This window comes from Colius striatus, chromosome 1 (genome assembly GCF_028858725.1).
Source record: "Colius striatus isolate bColStr4 chromosome 1, bColStr4.1.hap1, whole genome shotgun sequence".
In the NCBI taxonomy this organism is placed as follows: Eukaryota; Metazoa; Chordata; class Aves; order Coliiformes; family Coliidae; genus Colius; species Colius striatus.
The window spans coordinates 128,543,432-128,567,754 of NC_084759.1; the positions used below are offsets into that span (position 1 = coordinate 128,543,432).

The 24,323-nt window shown below is 41.5% G+C and overlaps 1 protein-coding gene across 3 annotated transcripts in view; it reads left to right on the forward strand.

Moving 5' to 3' along the window:
- The window catches only part of ETV6 (ETS variant transcription factor 6), a 136,411-nt gene that overhangs the window by 29,742 nt on the left and 82,346 nt on the right, over positions 1 to 24,323 (forward strand). The window contains exon 2 of one of the 3 annotated variants that reach the window (XM_062007139.1): positions 15,785 to 15,914. The exons of 1 other annotated variant lie outside the window; for it this stretch is intronic. In XM_062007139.1, coding sequence (XP_061863123.1) covers positions 15,785 to 15,914 — 130 coding nt within the window. The remainder of the gene's footprint in view (positions 1 to 15,784; positions 15,915 to 24,323) is intronic. One more of the 3 variants, XM_062007146.1, reaches the window with a different exon arrangement.

Genomic DNA, 24,323 nt, shown 5'->3' on the forward strand with positions numbered 1-24,323 from the left:
TCTGTTGCATCAGCGCCAGTAAAATTTAACTGAAGAAATAACTTCTTTTTTTTTTTTCCCTGTAAATTTCCCCCTCCCCTACATTGGCTTCAAAGCTCTTTGAATAAAGATTTATATTTCTGTGTTCTACTTGAGTGTTAGCATGAACTGCAGGCTTACGTATACGTTTAAAAATTAGGCCTGGCAATCTGGGTACTGATAATTTACCTACTCTTGGCCTAGATTTGATGTCAATGTGTGCAAGTGAACAAAACTTCTCCTCCTCCCCCACCCCCTCTTGTTCTCTGAAATTGATGAACAGAAAATGTACAAAGAAAACAACAGGTATATAGTCATGTAGATACTTATGTTCTTTATTGATACAAATTGCATGTGTAAATCTGTGTCAGGGAACAGTGCACTTACACCTGAGATTACCCACATAGATGTTCAATTTGGCTGGCAGGAGTTAGGAATAATCTGTGGATAATGGGGATGGTAGATATTTTAAATGCATACATAACAGGTGAAAACACAGATTGTATCAGCTGTGGCAGATTTTTTTGGAGTCAGGGACTGTGGTATAGAGTTTTGCTGCTGTTTTTGAATACTGATACAGATTGCATGCTTAAATAGCATCCTTTAGTAAGAACAACAAAACAAGATCTTCAGAGATTGGCCAATAAAGTTTGTCCTCACTGCTCTGGCAGCATACCTTTTAACACCCGTTTCCTGGTACTCTCTCTTCTGTTTATGTGTACATCCTTACCTCCACTAGAGTGTTGCTTTGTCCTTGACCTAAAGTGATTGAAACTTGTCACCAAAACTCAAGTTGTGAAAATAGTAGAGAGAGAGATCAATCCTAGTTTTGTTAACTCTGCAGCTGCTGAAGTCCAGTATTCATCAGAACCTGTAGTTCCCTGTAGTTCAGTAGCAATGTGCATGCTTGCTTACGGGTTTTAAGATTAGGTCATGCAACATCAGAGATTAAGATCTTGCATTTATTTTTACACATTTGCAGACTGAGAAGAGTTTCAGCACAGGTTCCTGACTATTGCTCTAGATTCTGATGTTAAAGGTGCAATAGCAATATGTAACAGTATGTGTATATAACATAAATGTATGTAGACACATGCATGCATGTGTTGAAAGATAGCAGAGTTTGCCTGTGAGCCTCTTCTACCTACATCAACTAACCCAACAAGAGGTTTTACATTTCTGTACCAACCAGGTTACTTTGCTTTTAAATGTGTTCATAGCTTTAGCATTTCCAGTCTAGGGCCTTGGATCATTCTATTTTTATTGCTAATATGAGGATAGGAAGAGGAGAAGCTTTTGGCCTAAATAAATAATCTTGAGACATTCAAAACCCTCCTGGATGAGTTCCTGTGTGACCTACTCTAGGAGGTCCTGCTCTGGCAGAGGAGTTGGACCAGATGATCTTTTGAGGTTCTTTCCAGCCCTTGAGATTCTGTGATTCTGTAATTTTAGCACTGGTTCAGCAGACAGGAGGCAAATGGTTGCTGGTTGCATGATGAATGCAGTTTGTTGTGTGGATGTCATCCTGTCACACATACAGCCTGCATTGTTCCATCTAATTCAGTTTGGATTCTCCTGGTGTGAGGAACCATGCTTGCTGTCTGTGGGATGTCTGTATGTCTGAGCCTAAAAGCAGTTTGAGGATGCATGCTGCAGAGGAAGAGTCTGTGTAGGATGGCTGCATTACACACCTGAGGTCTGATCTACACATGTTTAAAGCATCTAGGCTGTTGGAAAGGATCCTTTCTCGCACTGCTATATGGTTATGTATGTAAATATTGAACTACTGAACCCCTCAATGGCGGCCATAGAGGGAGCTGGACTAGCTCATACAACTCACAACTATAGGGGATTGTGTTTCTGTGGGATTTGCAGGGTTGAAAATACTGGTGGTTCTCAGTTCAGCTGATTTTAAGAGTTCCAAAACAGCTGCCTTTCTGGTGTAACTGGAATCTGGAGAAGGATTTTTTTATTTTGCTTACAGATGTGTAAGCAGTGGTGCCCATTCACTTTTTGTGCAGTGAACTTGTAAATCCATCGTAAATTGTTCGTAAATCACTTTGGTATCACTTTCTGACTGACAGGCAGATCCTTTATAAGAACATCACCCAGCCCTGCCAAGACAGCCTTGCAAAGCCCAAACCTTCAGGAGCAAAACCAGTTGCCAAAGTAGCAGGTGTGTCAGCTCAAAGTGGCCCGTGAGGAGCCAGCTGTAAGCTTGAACTTTGCCCGTTTATTTGCTCAAGGTTTTATCTCATCCTTTATTATACAGCCCAGTGAAAATGAGTATTTACCGTGTCAGTTAAACCAGGGCCATCCAAGTGACAGGCTCCATGTGTGCTAGGTGGCCTCATGGGTGAGAGTGAACCCTATATACAAGACCTATACGTGAGTGTCGGAGGGGAAGGCTGTGCTTTCTGTGCCACTGGAGAAGATAGGGACACCTGAGTAAACAGTGGGCACCCGGGGCTGTGTGGGTAGGGTGGCTGGTTTGCTACACTCCATTGATTTACTTTTTTTTTTCCTCCTGTTTTTTTTTTTTTTCTCAATGGCCATAGCCCTTTGTTCTGTGGGGAAATTCTGACATTAGAGCAAGACGAGAGCGCTCCAAACAGCAAGCTAAAGTTGCACATTATTTGTCATTTTGCTTCAGGATTTTGAACGTGGAGAGAAAAATTAATATCAAAACAGAAATTTCTTCTGAATCGAAGACCAAATGTTCCACTTGGAAAGTGCTGCACTTGAGAGAAGTTATTCTGGAAAAAAAAATCCCAACAAACTTCAACATGAAAAGCTCTCCCATATATTACTTGAAAGGGGTACTTTTGGTGCAGTCTTTTAATTTTTAACAAGATTGCACATAGTGAGGGAAATGTTTACTATAAAAATCATCACCACTTCTGATTTTCAGTGAATTTATTGCCAGACAGCTGTAATTTATGAACTATTATTTGTCTAGTGCATTGTAGGAGCATAAAACAACATTATTTTCTAGGATTGGGAACTGCTTGGTGTTGAAGGTAAGGCATCCTTACCCACCTACAGTAGGCCATCCTTGGTTGGGAATTAGCCACGTGTACATAGGGGAAGTGAAATGACCTAATATGTAATGAGCCAGGTAGATGCTCAGACCACCTGTTTTCTGTCCCTGGCTCTGCCTTCCTTTAGCAGGTTATTTAGCTGCTCTGTGCCTCAGTTTCTCATTTTATCTGGCTTATAACTTGTCTATTTAGATGTTAAACAATTTTAAATGGGACTGCCTCTCACTATTCAGAAGAACCACTCTACTTCAACAGAGTTTTAATAATAACCAACTGTGGGTCTAGGATATTCAAAATAAATGTTGGAAGATTCTGGTTAATTTTTGATTCTTCAGCTGTATTACCAAGGGTTGATCTTTGGACCTATATAACCAAACTTTTTCCTTATTTGCTTTCTGTTATTCTGCCTTTCAAAGGACTTTGTGGAAAAGAAAGCAGCATAAAAATCACACAACCGGTTTGGCAGGTCCTGTATAAACAGGAGAAATGCCAGGAAAAGTTTCATGTCTTTGTTGCCAGCTTTAAAAAAAAAAAAAAAAAACAAACCTGGTTAATTTTCCCTTAACAAAAACCTCAGCCCTTGCTATGTGTGAGCAGAACTGTGGGGAAGAAGGACATGTGGTAGAGGGGTTGGGGGATGCTTTGCTAAAAGGAACATGTGTGTCCTCAGATGCTGGGAATGTTCCTATTCTTGGGCAATTGTCCCAGTCACCTTCTTGGCTCAAAGAACAGAAGAAGTAGTTTGTCATGCTGCTTGTAAGCAGGTTTGGTTTTCTTTTTTGTTGTTTTTTTTTTTTCTTCCTCCTTCTCCTCTGACAGTCTCAAAGCTCAGCTCATGTGTTAAACACACCCTGCTTGATTAGTTGGGGGTGATTGATACCCCCCTGTTTTGCTTTGCATGCACCAGCAGAAAGCTGTGCTTGTTTTTAGGGCCATTTAGCTGTGAGTTGGGTCCAGTAAGAAGACTTGCCTTCCTAAGTGGATCTGTGCCGTTGCATAACCATGGGAAGGGCTGGATTGCTTCTGTTCTGATTCTTGTGGCAGAGGAGGGACGTGTTTCTGGAACTAGTTCACAGCTTGCTTCTGGTGCAGGTCATCTCTGCCACCGCTTGTGAGTCGACAGTTTTTCAGTCAATGCTTTGACAAGGAGGAATGTTGGAAATCAGAAGTCCTCATGGAGATGGGTGTTTGAAATTGATGCTAAAATGCAAAAGGAAATGATGCCTTCTCAGAGCTTTTGTATGGTCTGTGTTGCACCAACATAACTCCAGAAATATGGCTATGTGGGTAGAGGGCCAAAATGGGATTCAGGCAATTTGCTGCTTCTTCCTGTACCTCTATTCCTAACTGAAAAGGAAGATTCTGGTGCTTGTCTACCGTGGCTGTTTTGCCTTTGAGCTCTTTAGGGCTGTCCTCTGCTTGGCGTTTTCTGTGGTGCTTTGGACAGTGGTGCCCCATGGTTCATTTTGCCTCTGAGTGCAATCGCTGTGTAAATGTCAAGTTCTAACAGTTGAGTTCTGACCATGATAGAATTTTTAGGAGAAAATACTATTTTCTAATGTATCAAGGTAGGTTTTTGTTCAGCCCCTACGCTCCTCATTGGCTAACCACCTAATCTGCATATGTTTTGGTCCCTCTGTAAAGGTGAGCGTAATAATGCTTCTTCATTGCAGGAAAGTGGTAAAAGTATTATAGGACATATTTAAATAGCCTAGGACTGTCACTTTACTCTTTTTTTTTTAAAGATGGATGCAACTTATTCCATTTCAGCTGCCTTAGTTGCCAAGCTCATCACATATGCAGTGAGGCAATATTTGGAGCTCATAAGCAGTCTTATGGTAAGGGTGGAGGGGCTCTCACTACAGGGTCCATTCAGCTGTGAACCAGCAATGCTTAGCTGTGAAAACAAGCCAAAGATAACCCAAGTGAAACTTCAGCATTTCTCTTCTGCCAGGAGCAACATCCTAACCAATACTCTGGGATTATGAACTAAAACAAAATAATAATTTCAGGGAGAACAAAAAGCAATGCAAAGGTTGAAAGGAACAATTAAAACAATTGGGGAACTTAACAAACAGGGAAAGCTGTGACAGGAGAAGAGCAACTAAATTGAGATTTTTGGGCTTAGCCATCCCAGGACTTGACAGATGTGTGTGCTCAGCATTATCCTATTGCCCTGTTGGCACAACCAAGACAACGAGGGCTGTGGTAATGCCACAACCTGTTCTGGAGAGTCAATAGCAGATCTGGGAACGCACTCTTGACCTCCTCACTGTTTCTCTTCAAACCTCTTCTGCAGAGCTTGTTTTCCCCTGTGCTCTGCAGTGTGGCATCTGCTGCCCAGCCCTGTACAGCAACACTGTGCAAGGGATGATCCACTTCTTGTTCCCTTTCTGAGTGCTGGGAGTGCCACTGGAATTTCCAGAGTGAAGGCATAAGGGCTGTGTGGGATGTACTCTGTCACATGGACAGGTTGTACCTGGAAGGCATCTCTTGTTTTCAGAGCAGTTGGGAAAGGATTGCTAATAGCTCTCCTTACACAACAGAATATTCACCCGCTTAGTTTATTACTTATTAGCTTCAGGCAGGGACATTGCAGATTTGTTAATGGTAATGGCCAAATCATTAGAGTGTGCAGCATAAATGGAAGAAAAAGCATTTAATAAAGAGCCATCACTAGACCCCATCCTTGTCCCTGGAATATAGACCATATCATCAAATTCAGACTGTTACCTACACCTTCTTAAAAGGATGACTTGCTTGGGAGCTTCACCTTCATTTCAAACGTGTGAAAGCCTACCTTTTCCTTTCGTATGAGATATGCTATACCATGCCCAGCTGCTTCTGTACAAACATATTTTTAAAAGTCTTCTTAAAGTTGCACTGATCCTGATGGTTCTGAGCTGGAAGGATCATGGTTTAGAGGAAACAAAAGATTTTGCTGTGCCTTCAGCTATCCCCCAGGTGATTTGTTTACTTTTTTCTGAAGCAATATCTTGTGTCTGATCAGCAAAAGATTCAGTTTCTTGTGGTTTGCATTCTCATAGACCTTCCAAATACTGTTAAACAACTTCTTAAATTGTAAAAAGTAGCCTGATTCTTGTACAGGCTGACCTGCCTGCAGATTTTATTTCTTTTGATGTAACTTGGCTTCCTTCAGTAGTATTCTATTGCATCTTAATGTTTTAATCACAGCCTCTCGTTAGCTCATCTTCTGCAATACGTCTTCCAGATTATCTTCTCTTTGCTCTCTTTTTATTTCCTTTTGGCTATTGAGCTCTATCTATCATATCTCTCTCCATCTCATTCCCTCCTTAGAAGCTAAACACTCTGACTCTTCTAAAATGTGCATGTCTTGCATATATACATGTTTGTGTGTGTATGTATGTGATGCAGAATGAAGGGCTTTCAAATGTTTGGGATGCAATATTTTAAGTGAACTCCTACCAGCTGTTTTTTATATATTCTCCTTTGTCAGATAGCATTTTGTTTTTAATGACACTGATCTCTTGTTGTTTATGTTTATAGTAAGTGATTGGAGTAGGTGAAAGGCAGTGGGAGAGGAGGATGATAATTTGATGTTTCTTCCATATCCAGTTTCTGTACAGTAGATAAGGTCAGTGCAAGTATGGTCCTTTTTAGGAACTCCCTCTGCATGTAATGTGCTAGGAGTCAAATAATCTGAATCCTTCCAGTATTTTATAGTGGCAAACATCCATTATTTCTGGACTAACCTACTAAGTCTTTAAGGATAAGTATTTTATCTGGCTATCTTTCTGTGTTTGTGGATTCTGTTCAGTTCTCCTGAGCACTCAAATGAATTTGCCCATTTTTTCACCAGCAGCCCTTATTATAGCTATCCTCTTCCCCAGCTGGCCTAGATTCTCTCTGGAAAGTTGCTTTTACCTACTTAGAGGTGGTGAACAAGGGGATATAGCACACTCCCTGCCATGCTATGTATACTGGGTTACCTTTGCACCACTTGGACCTTCAGGAGCAGCAACTGTGTAGGGTGTAGGATTAGACCTCGTCCTGGCACCCTCAGGTTTCTCTGAGTATTTGGTATGTTCTTTTTCATGGAAAGTCTGCCAGAAGTCCTGAAGTGTTATGAAATGTTGTCATGAAAATATGGTGATGCTGTGTATGTCAATAGGGTTTTGTTTTGACAGTGACAAAAGTTGCAAAGATGTCAACCTTGCAGGGTGAAACTGTTGTTTCACAGGGTAAGTAGGTATACCAGTTCTCTGGTCTGAAATGGTCTTCCAATACCAGAACCTGAGCCTGTGTTCACAATTGTCTTCCCAGTGCCTCCAGCAGTAGATAAAATTCTCTTTGTAGAGGACAGATGTTCTCATCCTTACCAAGCTAGGCACCTCTGTGATCACACATAAACAATCTTTTTCCAGTTTATTATAGTAGCTGAGTTTTGGGTGTGCCTATATTTTCAAATGGTAACAGATATAAGATAACTGTGGGATATCATGATGCAATTTGTTTCCAAACAGGCATATATACACACTGTTCACCCTCAGGTTGAAACTGATTTCATGTAGATAAGGAGAGAGACTAAAATTTAGTGACTGGAGAAGATAGAGGCCCAAATATTGACTTTGTTTCTGCTAACATAAATCAGGAACAGATTTACTGTTTTTAAAAAAACAACTGGAGAGTTTTGGAGGTATAGATGAGAGCAGAGGCCAGCTGAGCAGTTGGATTGAGAACAGTAATTTGTTATATTGTTAAATTTTATTTTTAAACTGTGTATTTCAGTGTTGTAGCTCCTCGGAAATTTCATTTGCATCAGTGACTGAGGATTAAAAGAAGCTAGGACTTTTATGGTAATTACTTTCCCGTGATTTTTCCACTACTTAACTGATGGACACATAGGTAATCCATGGAGGTGAATGAGTTGACCTCATGCATGTGACAGTTCTGATCTGTGGTTTGTGCTATGGAAATATTTGATGGCCCCTGTTGTGAAAGATCCTGTTCACAGTAATTGTACTTTCAGTAAAAATGTTCAAAAAGCAACGTTCATTGCTTGTAGAACAACCAGAAATAATGTTTGTCCTTGGAAATGTGTTCCAATATATAGTAACGCTGCAGCTTGCCAGTACATTGACAGCTCCATAATGCAACCACATAAAAACACTTGTTCCATTGGCCAGCCCTAAAGATGCTGCAGAGGAGCTCCAGGATTCTCCTTTCCCATAACACGTGAGAGAGCAGCTCCCTATACACCCTTAGTCTTCCCATCTCAGTTTCATGGCCTCCAGAAATTTTGCACTAAAATGAGTCCATGACTCCAGTAACCGGGTGTTGAGGGTGTGAACTCCCACGCACACAGGCAGGGTTGTACAACCACCGTATGTTACAGATATAAGGCTCCTCAGCACTCCCTGTTTTAGAAAAGAGAACATTAAAAAGATGAAGTGAAATATCTCTGGTGCGTAGCAATCTAAGCCTGGAAAGTCTTTATTGCCCTCCCTGCTTCCCTGCTGCTTACTCACTGGCCACAGTACTTCAAAGCCTCACATGTTTGGTTTTTTTTCTAGCTGGGAAATAAAACCTCTCTTCAGCCTTCTGTGGTGCTTTGTGCTAAGAAAGTGTGCTAACAAAATCGTGATATAGATGCAAAAGGACCAGAGCAGCGGCCTACCTTTCTCTCTGCCTTGTTTAAATGGAGGTCCATAGCAAGTCCTTCAGAGTACTGTTGAAGTGACAGCCCCATCACACAGATTTTGGAGTTGCGTGTGGAAGGGAGGTGTAGGCAGATACTTTATCAGTTTAGTGATAGGTGGAGGCAGATGGTTTCTAGGCAGTTGAATCCATTGTTGACTTCTGCCTTGAAGTAGTAGGTCAGTTGGGCCAAGTCCCAACTTTTACTAGGAGCGTTGCTGCAGAAGGGTGGGTGGAAGGCCGTCCTGCTTAGACATGGCTTTACTCCCGCTTTGGTGTGCGATGATTCCACTTTCAAATTCAGAATGAGAATCTGCCTATCATTTGTATTTTGTACTGCCTTGCTGGGATATCTGTGGATAACATTCTTTATTATTCATATAAATGAATAATCCTGTCATGAATCTTATTAAGCTTTTTTGCTTTAATATTATCTTGTAGTTTTACCTGCTACTATTGTTGCATAGCCTGTTCTACTCTCTGTTCCCTCATATTAGCAATGACCTCAGCGAAGAAATACTTTTTGAGCATGTGGTTCAGCTATTTTTTTTTTTGCTTCATTTATATTTGTTAATTTGAGATATTTTGCAGTGCTTAGACAATAATGGAACTGTATCATGGCATTTTCAGCAACAACATTGACCTCTGCAAGCTGTTTTTTCACAACATTTGAGTGCATCAATATTGCTGCCTGTACAAGTTTAATTTAATTAGAACAGTGGTTGTAATCATTTTGGGAGAAACACGAAATTCCTCGCTATCTCCCTTCCCCTTCCCTTTCATGATGAACTCTTGCACCTCTGTGTTTGATTTTCATTTGCTTGAATAAGGATTGAGACGTGAGAGGGTAGCCATCTCCTGCCCCTGTGCCGGGAGGTTAGTCAGAGGCAGACTGAAGAGAGGAGGCTAGGAGGAACTGATCTTCACAAAATCACTAAGGTCACTGAGACAATCTCTGCTCTCTCTGCGCAGGAAATGAGATGTTAATCTTTTCCCAGTGCTACTTTGCATAAAGTCCATTCCAGAGAGCTGTGTTTGTTTTAATTTCTCGAATTACTGATAGTGTGCTGATTATGCTGCTATAGATTTGACATGAATTGCTATATTAATGGGATCAAAAATGAGAAGTCTGCCATGGAAATTAAGAAGATGACAGCAAACAAGGGCAGGGAGGGAAGTGTAGAGCTTAATTCATACTCTGGTACTGCAGAGCTATACTTTGCTTTCTTTGGAGCCTGATCCTTTGTCCCTGGCAAAAGTTGGAGTATTCACGGTATCACATTGACCAAAATCCAAAAAAGTACCTAGTGCTGTACAGTCTCTTAGGGATTCTGATTTCCCTCCTCCTCCCTATGTTAGACCCTCTAACTGATTTCCTAGAGATCTCTTGGACTTTTGTATCCAGCTGTAGTGTTGCCTATAAAATGCTGGTGAACTCTGCATAAGTCTTCCTTCCCTTTCCTCTTCCTCTCACTTGCTTTCCTAATGATTAATCTCCTGCTGCTATCTCCTGCGATACTCTATGGTTGGTTTTCTGACATTGCCCTGCTGAGTGCCCAAACATGCAGGATGTTCTGAATCTTTCTTCCAAGCACCTGATTCTCCTTCAACAACCCTTTTATCTTAAGACCATTTTTTTTTTTTCCTCTGTACCCAAAGCAACCACTCCTGCGAGAACTCTTAGTTGCAAAAACAGACCCACTCAGGCTCCCCCCATCTCCTGGTCCCTTGGCTTATCTTTCCACTTTCCCTCCCTTAGTGTGCTCACTGAAAGAGATAGCAGCTCTCATCCCATGTGCTTGCAGAGCTAAACGTGCTCTGTGTTTTGGGGGATACAGTGTCAGATCCAGAATACCAGCTTTCCCAGTCCTGAGAGCTAAGGGCATGTTACTCAGAGGGGTTTTTAAGCCTAGGGCTTCCTCAGAAATTTAAGAGTGCATCAAAACATCTGCACACCTGCTAGTGCTGCTCTCTCTGAGTGCACCTCCCACAGGCAAAGAGTTGGAGCAGCATGATGGGATTGATACCCAGGGAGCTGAAAGCTTTGCTTACAGCAGTGCCCTGCTTGAGTAAGCAAGGACAACCTGTGAGGGCACACAGGTAACTTTCTCCTCTTTTGCTTCTGACTGTTGTCTTCTTGATAGTTACTGCAACACAAATTGCTGCATCTCCACCTTGAGGTAACACCTCCGTCTCTGGGGAGCAGGAGGACCCTGGGCAGTTTGGAGAAGCGAAGAACAGCAGCAAATCCAACAAGAGAGGCACAGAGTGGCACATGTATACCAGCAGCCTGGAGGGCAAGTGTGTGTCAGCTTTCACTCTTGGTTCATTTAGCCCTATATAGTATCATTACTTGCAATCTAGAAGTAAGTTTTTACCTAGTTTTTACCTGCCTTTTCTGTCCAGCATACAGGATTTGCAGACCTCTTTGGCCGGTTTTGGTTTCCTGAAAACTGCTGCATGGGTAATGCATTTCTTTGCTTTATCAATTTAAAAAAAATGCTTTAGTATACCACCTACTGAAGCAGTCATATCATTTAGCCAACATAAGGGCTTGCTTAGCATGATCTTTTAGATCTCTTAGATCTTCATTTCTGTGAACACATGTATGTCCTTTGTGCCTGCCATCTGAGTGAAGTTAGTAAAGGGACACAAAAGACTATCAGAGTGCAAACTGGAGAATATTCACGAGGAAGGCTGCTGCTTTGGAGATTAGAAGGGTGTAATTTTAGAAAAAGAGTGAAGCTACTTTTACTTGAAGTGAACTCATCCTCAACTGTTAGACTTTTTAAAAGGTGACAACAAATTAAGTCTTGAAAGTTTTAATTTTTGTCCATTTTTATTTTAGCAATATGACTTATTTGTGTTCCTGACAGAATTTTCTAACTGTTCAGGTAGATTTTGTCTGTAAAGGTTCTACCTCAATTCTTCAAACTAAAATCAGTGTGTGCTTTGATGGCTTTCGGAGTCTAGTCCACTGTTGTGTACACTCCTCTTAGACAGTCTTGACAAATATAGCTTTTGAGTTACCTTTCTTTTTTAAACAGGATGGTTTGATCTAAGGCTTTCTTGGCAGCTGGATATTTAGTATTTGGCACTTTTCTAATATAAATTGAAAATGCTATAGCTTGCCTTCATTCTTAACCACATGTTTTCTTCTAGATTGGGCAGGTGAAAGCATGACCCACTCTCAGCAGACCTGGCTGGCTGTCTATGTGGTATTGGTTGAAGCACCAGCCACTAGAGTAGACCTCAAGAGGGTCTCCATAAAAGTTGGCTTACTCTTCATTTATTGTAGTCAGGTGAAATTTGCGTGGTGAAACTTACCTGACTCACTGTGAGCTGAAGAAGCTTTTAAAAAACGCTGACAGCAAGCAATATGCCAACTGTTTTTCCACCTCATTGTGACTACCAGCAAAATACTAGGGAGCTGCTATTTTCAAGTTCTTGTAGGTGGCAGTTGTCACCTGAGTGCTTGGCCACTTCCAGATTTAAAATGTTTATAGAGTTCCCTGGCAAGGTGGTGAATCTGCAGTGTCGCAACGCCAAACTTTTTTCTAGCACTTATCACCAATAATCTCAAAGGACCACAACAAATTGCCTATTGATTTAGTCTCTTTTACCAGTAGACTAAGCTGTAGCAAGGCTATTTGCTCAAGTATATGCAGAGTTCGTGCTGATTCTGTTACCAGCACTACCTATTCTTCCTCCCAAGATGTACTTGAAAAACCCTGCCATTGAACTATCTATTCTTGGCATTAATGCAAAGGAAAATATTAAACTGACTGGTTAGGAAACTCTTTCAGAAAAATTCCTAGTAGTGGAGTATCTGGTTGCGTAACCGTAGAAGCATGAGATACCAGCCATGATTTTGTTTGATGCATCCCATAGAGAGAAGCACCTAGGCAGTTCTGGAGTTGTGAAGATTAAAGCAAATGTGTTCTCCGTGGTGTGAGCACAGCAGGTACCTCCTGGCAGTGTGACTGTAAAAAGCCTCAAAAAGCCTGGAGGAGCAAATGTGACCTTGTGCATTCACGAGTCTGTGTAGGCTGGGAGACGTATGTAGCTGAAGCATGGAGCTATGGTAGGTTGCAGAACTGGACTGGTGTTTGCAGTTCTGCTTCCAGCCATGTTACTGACTCATGCTGCAGACAGGGATGAAGCTCATTTTTCCATAAGCCCAGTGACTTGACCTCCCTGTGCCATTACCATTCCACACCTTTTAGAAATCTGTCCAGGACAGTTACAAGGGCTGCTCTTTCAGGATGCACTTGTTAAATACATTGCCCTTAAGAGGTACATGCTGTCGTTTTTCAAGACAGCTTAAGTCTGAAATTGCTTAGCTCATTTGAGCTTTGCTCTTTCAGTAACTCAGGTTGTCTGTCTGTCTGATGAAAAGAAAAAGACTTACCTAATGTCTGTAAATTGCTTTGATATTTGGGTTAAAGGTGCTGGAAAGAAAATGCAGGATTAGTAAGAGAGGGCATTTCAAAGGCACTAATAAGAGTCACAGAGCTGACTCCCCTTTGTGCCTTGTAAAATGTGCTCTGCAATTACTACCAATTCACACATTACCGTGGACATCCAAGGTGTTTGGAAAAAGTAACAGTGCATTTCCACAACTTCTTTTTTTGGTTTTTACTGTGCTGTTGTTAGGAATGCTAGGAAACAGTGAATCAAATGCATTTATTTATAACCGTAAATCTCAATAAAACTGTCTTGTTATAAATCAGGTTACCGCATTGCATGCCTTTAGGAGGTCGATCAGTGCGGAGAGAAATGTGACAGAGCGGGTACTGGAAGTGTAATGTAATGTCTTAGTTTGATACAGCATCTCCTGGGTGTTGAGGGAAGTGCACGAGGTTCTGGATTTCGTTTCGTCTTTTGCTTGCATTTTCTTCCTGCTTTTTGCCAGTGAGAAAGCCCTTTGAAGCCACTTAGCCCTTGTCTTTCCAGCGATGATTCAGTATTTCTGTGGGCATGAAATGTGACATAAGGTTGGACTATATCCTGCATTCTTCAGGAGGGAGGAAAAGGACTTCAGGTCTCCCATCTATCCTCTAGTGCCTGTTTGCAGAGGCAGGCATCTGTGTGGCTCTGTTTCAGAAGTGTTCCTCTTTTTATAAATATCTTATCCAGTAAACAAAATGAGCAGCTGCAGTGTGGTTCGACTATCTGAACTGTGGATCGCAGCAGGAAATGCCAGGAAGTGGCTGGTCTCATTGCAAATTGCTGGTATGTGCACCAGTGATGAGAAGGTGCAAATGGGCAGCAGGACTGCAGAATGGGCACAGAGCTGTACCTCACAGGAACGTGTAGTGTACAGTCAGCTGTTTTGGGTCAGGGAAAGAGTTGCGTAAGTTGAAAGCAGAATGATGTTTTGTAGATCACAGGTGCGTCTTTCACCACATTTCAATGAAGTTCCCTGTTTGGTAACTAAGAAAGACTAAATTCTTATGAGCTAATGTTTTGCTGTTGTATGGACAGTGGTGAGTAGCAAGAAACTTGAGTGGATACAGTAGGATGTTAAAGGTCTTTGTGGGAAACTGGAACATAAGATAGAATAATTTCTGGTTACAAAGTACTCAGCTGGAAGCCACAGAAGCCATACTCTAAGAAGTAACATAGTGATGGTGGAGTGAACCAAGCCTGTCTTCCCACTGTGTCTAAACCCCAAGTAGTTAGAATTAGTTTATTGTCTACTTGCTGACAGTCTTCACTGCCATGCCTGTCAGCAGCAGTGGCTATTGTACAGCGGTAAGACTGCAGACGTCGTGGTGGAACTTGTGGTTCTGCATGAGCTCCTCAGCAGAGAACTGATAGCAGAATCATGCTCTATAATGAACTGGGCTTGCTTTGAGGTGGTGTCTGAGAGATACAACACTTTGTAGGTGCTCCATGCCTTGTTCCTTTTTGGACATGTCACCTAGTCTGCCTGAAGAGTTTACTGCTTCCTGCACCAAATTTGTCTTTTCCATTTGCTAGATATTGAGGTCATGGTGGGAAACTGCACACCTACTCTCCTGCAAATGCTCAGAAATGAAGATAGCTCCTTTTGCTTCTGTATATTTGTGGATATAAGTCCAAGTGATTTGCACTGTCATCATTAAATGTCAGCAGCATGGTTTTGGGGAATAACACGCATTGCCTTCCAAGAAGCATATGATAATGATTTTTTTTATGCTTCTTTAAAATTGCAGCTCTGTTTATTTACAAAAGGTATAACTTGTGTTGTGATTGGACTACAGGTTTAGAATATGGAAGAATTTTCCCGTCAGATCAGATGAAATTTCAGTATTAAGTTTCTTGGCAGGCATTTTCAGAAATAAAAACCTAACAGTGATGATTATGAAACTAATGCAACATTCACAAATTGCCCTTTAACTCTATTTGACCTTGCATAGCTGCTTTCTGTATGCTGACTTACTTGATTGCAAGTTCAACTACTTCAAAGTATGTGCTAGTAACTAGTTTAGGCAAGAAAAAACAAAGGTACTGCGTTACTTGATGATACACAGAGCAGTTTTTCATGATAGAATTTGGTTTTCTGCAGCAGAGACAAAACTAATTGCTTAATGTCTTTAAAATGTGATGAAAGAGTAAAGTTTTAAATACTTAATACATGTGCTTAGAGCATGACTGATTTGTTAGCATAAGATTGTTTTTGGCACTTTATGTGATGGGACATAAAACTCTCAGAGCCTCCCCACTTGAGTGCCACTTCCCTTTCCTCACTTGGCAAATTTCTGAGGAGACCCTTGGAAACTTCATGGACTTTTTGAAAATTAAACCCATCTCCCTAAAAGCTGTTTGGCCCATGTCTGCAGCAGCAGGCAGTGTGTCGCCGGCAGGTGTGCTGTGCTCCATGGCTCCCTGGGCAGCCGGGTACATCGCTACTGCTGCTCGCCCCCACCACACACACACACTTCCTTCCTTCCACCCACTTCCCCCTCCCTTGCCTTGGTTTCACACCTCTATTCCAAAGTTCACGTTGTCCTCTCTCTTTCTCTCTCTTCCCCCCCCACCCCCTGCTTTCTTTTTAACAGCAGGAACGAATTTCGTACACACCTCCAGTGAGCCCGGTACCAAATTATACTTCCTCGTCACCACTACATGTCCCAGTGCCTCGAGCGATCAGGATGGAGGAAGACACGATCAGACTGCCAGCACACCTGCGTGAGTCTCAGCATGGAGGCTTTTTACGTTCTTGGATTGAGGAGGGTGCAGGGCGGGCTGAGGAGGTGCTTCTGTTTTTACGGAGGAGATTGGGGAAGGACACTGGCTTTAGACTTTTTTTTTTCTTTTGAAGCTCTAGCTGGTTTGTGTTTTCTGAATATTCTTTTTAATCAGAGGAAATTACTCCTAAATACAGTACATTATTATATCCACACACCCGCCATTCCCTTGCACCCCCTGTCATGAGTTTGACTTGTTTCTCATGACAGTCACAAATGCAGAGGTTTTAATTTTGACAGGAAGTGTTATATTTCCTTCCATGGTATAGGAATTGCTCAGCAGTGTGCTGTGACACAAGATCAGAGTTTCACAAACTGTGGCAAGTGGAGTGCATTTGTTCTGTGGATATCTTTTAGGTTGTTATGCATCTCAAATGTTCCTGGTGCCCCCACTCTCTATGGTAGAGACAGTGGAAGATGACGAAGAGTGAGCTTGACTGTGCACAAGAGGATGCTGCAAAGGAGGAAGGGCTATCACTGACATTGAAACAAAAACTGGAGCTGGGGGCAAGGCAAGAACCAGGAGCTTCCTGGCTGAGATGATTTAATGTTTGAGAAATAGGAAGGGTCAAGGGCTGTTGGCCAATGAGAGGTGAGTTAGTGAGACAGGATGGGGACAAGGAACAGTGGAATTTTCCTTTTTGGATGGGAAGCAGTTCTGATGTAAATGAAGGTATTTTAAGTAAACTCCTGTCAGGTATTACATTCCTGGGGTACTTGTTCAACAATACCAGGAGTAAATGTAGCTTTGTGCACTGCCATTTGACAAGTGGGTTGGGGAAATCTGGCAGGAACAAAAGTCCATGTTTATCATAACACATTCTCATTCTTGACCTCAACTGTCGTCTTGGCACACTTCTGGATGCAGTCCGTGTTCCCAGCATGACTGTAATCCCATCCTCGCTCCCTTGCTGGCCACTGGGTTGCTCTGTCCCAGAGCCACTTGTTGTCCAAGCTGCGTTCTGCACCATCTTGGTTTTAACTGCTGCTGCTTCTTACTCTCTTCTGCCTGTGCTGCACTGTAGCCCAGGTTGTACCTTTTCTGTGCTCTCTAAAGGGAATGGGAGCTGCAGCATTTCTGACTATGTCTGATCACTGCCTGAGTATTTGCGAGCTATCAGACCCTGCTTGTTCATGTGTGTGGTTACTGGCCTGTTTCCTCAGCCTAAGGAGTACTTGCTGCCACTCTTACAGGGCATTTCTGTGCCGTGGCCAAAACTTAAGAAACACAGAAGCAGTTCTTTTCCCCACTGACACTTTTAGTCTCTGAGATTCATTTATTTATTTATTTATTTATTTCCCCCCTCCTTACATAGTTGGTACTGTCTACTTCTGTGATGAGAGCCACTGTCTGTCCTTTCACAGCCAGGATCACAGCTGGCTTTCCAGTTAGTTACTTCCTTCCCCACTGTGTCTGGCAGATGCACGAGGCAGGAATGCAGAGACCCTTGTTACTGACAGGGGTGAGCCACACAGTTTTCTGCCCATGTCCCTTCAGCTAGCCAGCTGCTAGATAGTGTGAAGCTTATAAGGCTTCCTCTCAGTGAAGACTTTGGATCCAGTATTTTTAGTAGTGATCCAACCTTTCACCTTGAGTTTTGGTTTCATTTTTTCTTTTCTTTTGATTGCCACATTTTAAAATTTGCAGAGACTTCTTCCCCAGTAGTATTTCCACATCAGTCTGACTTGTAGTGTAAAAACACAGCCAATTAATCAGTAAATGTCTGTGGAATAGTCATCTACAAAGTTAAGTTTCTTGGGTCATAAACAACATGGAGCACGTTTACATGGCTTTGCTAGTTGTAGTCCCTGGCAGAATAGGAATTTTATAGTTCAGTATGCAGTCAGTATTGACCCAAACACTGTTAGAACCATATAAAGATTCATATATGTATATATGTATAAAGATTCATAGCTAGGCTAGAAGGGCTCTGAAATGATTCTGAAAATGATCTCTGGTATAACTTGAGTTAAAGAACTTCACTTGGTAACTCCTGTGATTAGGTCCAGTAAGTGTTTGAGCTACAGCGTGCAATGCAGAAGGATTCCTGCTCTTCATATAAAGACTTCACTGATGGAGAGGATATAAGGTCTCTAGATGTTCTTTCAATGCTTAATTATCCTCCTTATTTGCTTTTTTATAAGTGCCCTATTTATAGTTTGAATTAGTCAAGCTTCAGTTTCCAACTATTAGATCTCATTATCCCCTTTCCTGCTAAATATTGTCAAAAGACTACTCCTGATATAGGTACTTTTAGATAGAGTCACTTCTTAACCTTTTCTTGGCTAAACTGGATAGGAGGAGAGGTTCTTAAGGCTGTCAATCTTCCTGTAAAGCTTCCAGATTTAAAATTCTGTTTGTATCACCTCTGTGAACTGTTTCCCACTGCAGACATCAGTCTTAAAGTGAGGACATCAGAACTGAAGACCATATTCCAGGAATAGTCTTCCTAATACTAGGTACAGAAATAACTAAGTACCTTTTGGATCTCAGATCATGAGGTTTAAGAGGTATTAACATATGATTTTACAATTCCTGTATGGACCTCTCTCATTTTAGTTCTTGTTTCTGAGATGTGTCTGAGAGATGGCTTTGGTCCTAAGTCTACACTGCCTGAGAAGTCAAAGTAGCTAATTTCTCATTCAGGCTGTGGTACTGTGTATGAAGGTTTGATTTAGATTTTGCAAAGTCTGAGGGTTTTCCAAGTCTGATACTCTGTTTGATTCCAGCCTTATTGTTGGGGTTTATTTTGATTAAGTGAAGCATAGTAATTCCATTCGATCCTCACTCATTCCTGTGCAACAAGGAGATACAGTGAGTTTCTCCAGGCATACACAGCTGATAGCTTGTCAGGCTTCCACTCATTTGGTGTTTCCATGATGTTCTGATGCCATTTACTGAAATAAAGGCAGAATTCAGTCTTATCCGGTACACCTTCATTTCTGCCAGCCCCCAGGTTCAAGAGGTGTATGCTACAGGTGCAGCTGAAAACAGCAGTTACCCCAAGTGAAGGGAGAACTAGACACAAATGTTTCAGATGGAACATGAAGTACATACATTCTGTGGACTTAGTGTTTTATGCCTTCCTGTTAGAAATTTCACAGTTTCTAATGTTTAAGAGAGCTCTAAAGGCACTAACAGCCAATAGTATCAGGACAATTGGTAGAACAATTTCCTTTGGTGCAATGAATTACTTCTCTCCCTGTTTGGTGAGTAAATGGATCTCAGCTACACTGAGCTGATTTGGTCCATAGACTGGAAAAGGGAGAAGGGCAAAGTTTAGAAGGGTGGAATGCAGATCTCTCTCTGCTACAAGCATGCAGCAAGGACCCCTCCACTTTGTTCAACACAGCTAGAAATATATAGAGAAACCTCTTTTTCTGGAGGTGATGTGAAGACACTTTCCCCTTCTCACACAGCTTTTCTTGTTTTAATTAGCTGTTTTCTTCCCAGCCTGCCTTATTCCTTTAGAATCGAAACACAATGTAATCACTCTTAACTTTAAAGCTATGGGATAGTGAGAAACATTTGCTGATAATACACATCTTTCTCTGATGCTTCACTTCTCTGTAAGGGACTTCTGACTCATACTTTTAAATATATTTCTTTTCTTGACATCCACACCTTGGTAACTGAGTACTGGGGGCATTGTAAACAAACTATCAGCAGGGAGCTGGAGAACATGCTTTTTCTCTATGTAGTCGGAAGGTACAGTGGTCTCCTTTTTCACTCTTTGTCCCTGGTGTGTTTGCTGTGGAGCTTTGCAGCGTATTTGATCTTTTCTAGACTGTTAGAAAGAAGATGGAGATGTTTACCGAGGAGTCAGGAGAGAAGTTCAGTCCTCACACAAGGCTCTGCCCTTGGTGCCTTCTGCAACCTTGGACATTTTGTTTACTGTAAAATGAAAGAAAAAAAAAAAAAAGAGTGCAAAGAGTCTTAAAAGTTTGGAAAATTAGTATGGTGACTGTCTAGATACAGTCATAATGAAGAATGCTGAGGGAAGTGGACGTCCCCTGAAGCTTTGCACGCTCCTTATCTCTGAGGAAACTTACTCACTGTTACCATGGAGAGAAAGTTAGGATTTTCTTAAAAAAAAAAATTAAAAGCAATTCTTTCATGTTGTCTGATACAATGTCATTAGTTACTCATTTTGTGCTATGGCCAATACCTTGTGGTAAAAATTCTTGGAACTGGATAGGGGATACAGTATTTAAGAGATAGATATGAGAACCCTTCCCTGTGTCAATTAATATTCTCTGAATCAGAGAGAAAATAGTTTTATCCTTTTTTGTAATATGCAAGATGAAAATAAGGTGGTTTGCCTTCTTCAACTGTAAATATGTGCTGAAGGTGTCATGGTTTTCTTTATCTCCTTGAACGTAAAACTCTTCATCGAGAGACACAGAAACATGAGTGCTGATAAAGGACTTGTTGCATGCTCTGGCCCTGTGCAGCAGCATCCCCCTTTGCACATTTCTGTTGATTTGTACAGGCGAATTTTTATCTCTGAAGGGCATCTTCCCTTGGGAATGCGTATGTGTTTGTTTAGGAAGATGAATCTCATGGGCAAAGATTTCACAGTGTGTTCTACTGATACAAGCATGAACAAGTGTTCATTTCTTCCTCTGAACTAATTACTCTTTTTTCTTTACTATTGACATCCTTCATCCGCCTGCAGCCCATTGTCATAGCAAGGTACACTGCACATAGTTTTCTGTACACATGAAGCAATTACTCTTCACAACAACTAATTTTCCTTGCTGCTGTTTGTTTGATTTTTTTTTTTTTCTGAACCCCCAACAGCCAGCACTGATGTTCAGAGTAAAATGGCACACTCTAGATCGCCAGGGTGCATGCAACACCTCGTAGGTGAGGACTTTTGCATTGGGACTTCAGTCTTGTCATCTTGACTGTGCTCATGTTTTGGGACATGGTGGTGATGGGGAAGGCTAAAGACCCATGTGAAAAATTGCTTGAGTACTTTTTACTTCAAATGTAGGCTTGGGTTCTTCTAGTCTTTGGATTTCTGGTGTGTGGTATGTTCCAGGCTACAGCTGATTTTGATGAATCACATACAGCTAGTGAGATCATGTTTTTTATTTCACTCTGTGTCCCCTGTAATTATTTTCTCTTCCACTGCCCTCGTTAAGGAGAACAGAAGGGAAATGTGTTTAGTTTTCTGCAATGATTACATTAAAGGCATTAACTTTTTTGGCAAGTGTTTCATAGGAGCCTTTCTGCATAAGTATTTATATTGGTATTTGGTACTCTGATTCAATGGGGGCCAGTCCAATGCCTCTGTATTGGTTCGACATCATTATGACTTTAGCTGTACCACATTCTGCAGAATATCTTCTGTATAACCCCCAACAGTGGACATGAATAAGTAGGGCAGGTCAGTCAACTGGGCTCTCAGCTGGGCAAGTTCTTTAAACTAAAGCATTTATGAGACCTGAACACAGTTTATTAGGATTTTCTTCCTCTTGATCATACTTTGTTGCTTATATACATCATTTGTGATTTAAGGGCACCAGTTTTCATTCTCTTTTTTTTTTTTTTTTTTTTTAAAGGAATGCAGGAAACAATTAAGAGAAGGAGGAGGAAACAACAACACTGTCGGGATTGCCAGGGATCCATTTTTTCTGTGTAGTGTCTATTAATTATGCTGTTCCTTTTATTAATCCTTTGGCACCTGTTAATTATTCTACAATTTTGGCTAGCAGCTGGAAAGCCACTTTGGAGCATTAAGCATATTGTTATTTAGTTACTAGAATATTCAATGCATTGAACTGAAAGTATGTAGTGAGACAGGAGAAAAAGCCCTTCACCCTAAGCCAGATTTAGAGCAGCAAGCAATAAAAATATTTGCTTTGGAAGGATATTTGTGGAACAAAACTGACTGACGCACATACTGGGAAAATAAAATAAAAGCTGCATAAGACAAAAGGACTGTGAGGGGTGGCCAGAATGTCAAGTTAATCACTCTGAGGCTAATCCTGGTCCCACTGAAATGAGTGCTTTAGTTCCCACTGAATTTTGTGGGATCTGGATCTCTTTCTCAGATGATGGGCTTCTTCTAGCCTCCTCTCTGCTCTTCTCTTCTGGCCACTTAAGCCTCATTCCACGCTCTTACTGTCTTTTATATACCTGCTTTTACTCGTAATCTGCTTTTCACCGTATAGTTTGTTCTCTCTCAGAGGAGCTAGTCCTTTCCTAACCAATCCCAACCCTCTGGAAAAAAAAAAAAAAACAAAACCAACCCATATGACAGTTGCCCTGCTTTCCACTACCTGACTGTTGAAGTATTTAATCTTCTTGATGTGACATCTTTGTCTTCCACCGTGGGCTTTTCTTGCAGGTTTATCTTGTGAGCTATGAAGGGCAAGGCCCATCCGCTTCCTCTGTTCAGCAGAGCTTCCTGGTCTTTCAGTTCATAATTTGTAATAATCTGCTGGCAAGCTGGCTGGACAGTGGAAATCCCAGCCAGCCGTGCTCTCAGCCTCAGTGACCATTACTTCGGTCAACCCTATTGAAGTGACTGGGCCTGACTCCTTTGTGACTGGGAGTTACATCCAGTTGTTAGGCAAACACAATGAAAATCATGAGCCAGGGAGACATTGATTATGTCTGCCTCTTACCTGAAGTGGCCTCTTCCACAGGCAGCCTCAGGTGCTCATCTGCATTTAACTCATCTACTCCAGCCTGCCTCCTAGGTGTTTCTTACATGAATTTCAGGCCAACTTTGAGCGATTATAAGGACAGACAATTTGGGTGAGTGGGAAGCCTAGTCTGAGATTCGCTCTTGCATCATGGCTACACACAGTATAGATGCTACTATTTTACTTGAAAGAGCTTTATCTGGAATATGTTGGACTTGGAAGAGCGAAACCTCATTACTGATCCAGCTGAGAAAGTTGTGGCCTTTGGATCAGGAAAATCCTGCTTTACATTTTTCTGACGTGGTCTTTGTTCATCACCTGTGGGAAGTTGAGCCTTCATCAGGGTGTTTGCATCAGCGTGACTCAGGGCCATTTCACTTGTCACCCTTGATGTAAAGAGCTGGTGAGTTGAACCCTAAATCTGTTAGCTCCTTACTGCTGTGTGGTGACTGTGGCAGACACATAGAGGTTAAGTGTGAAAAAACTTGTAAAAAGCCAGTGCTGTGGGCTGGTTTCTGCTTTTTGAGAGAGTATATTTGAGTCAGGTGCTTTTTAACAAAGAGTTGTTGTTATTTCTTGTTTGGTGGTTTTTTTTTTTATGTACCTGGTTGTTACCCAGACAGAGTTAACACATCGATTTCCTGCACTGACAGTCTCCAAGGAAGTGAGTGTGGAGGGATGAGATCCTTCCTGCCCTGGTGGGGACTTGCAAAGCAGTCCTAGAAGTGGGAGAGCAAAAGACCTGTGCCTTAGTGTACAGAGAGCCTGCAGTGTGAAGTCCCAATGCTGCTAAGCCAATCTTTTACTGCCCTGGAAAGCTTCACTTCAGGGTTTTAAATCTTCAAAATGCAGACTCACCCCTGTTCAGAGCGGAAAGGGAGCCATGTTGCTTTAGTCTGGGATTCAAGCCGATCCCTTTTGGAATTCCCCTGCAAAATGTGGGAAGGAATAAGAAGCAAAAGCAGCAGGACATTTATGGTATTGCTGGGTTTGAAGCATTTTTAGCTTTGTCTTAAAGGGATGCTGTCAAGATCAGTGAACCTAAAATTAGCTTGCTTTTCTCTTTCCATCCCAAATGTGTCTGTTTAATTTGTCATTTGCGTTATGTTATAAATGCTTCCATATTAATTTTTTTTAAAGAAATAAAATTAATGTAGAGAACCCAGTGTTCATAAATAACCCTACAATTAAAGAAAACACAGAAGAGAAACTTTGTGTAAGCCATGACTAACAACTCCACAATAACAAACCATTGTGTGGTGAGTGCCTTGCAACGAAATGCAAGTGTGGTAGAAAACCCTGCAGGAATAACATCGCGTGCATACAATGTCCACTCCCGTAATAAAAAACAGAGCTGAGCCTCTGAACATTGGAAGAGAGCACCACTGTCCACTGTTGAGGAGAAACCCACTGCAGCTTCAGCATACTGGAGGTTAATGTAATTGGTCGTGTATGCATATACTCAGACAAAACAATTATTTGATGTCCTTTGTAAGAGGCTGGATTTCCTTCTGCTGTACTTTTATGTGTCGCTCCCCTGTGCTGGCACTCCTCTTTATACTTAACAAATACAGCCTCCATTAAACAGCATTTTACATCCATTTTAGAACTCCTCATTTTACTGATGGAGCAGAAGGACTAAATGATTCATGAGTTTTTTGAAGAAACTTTTGGTTAAATGATTCCATCC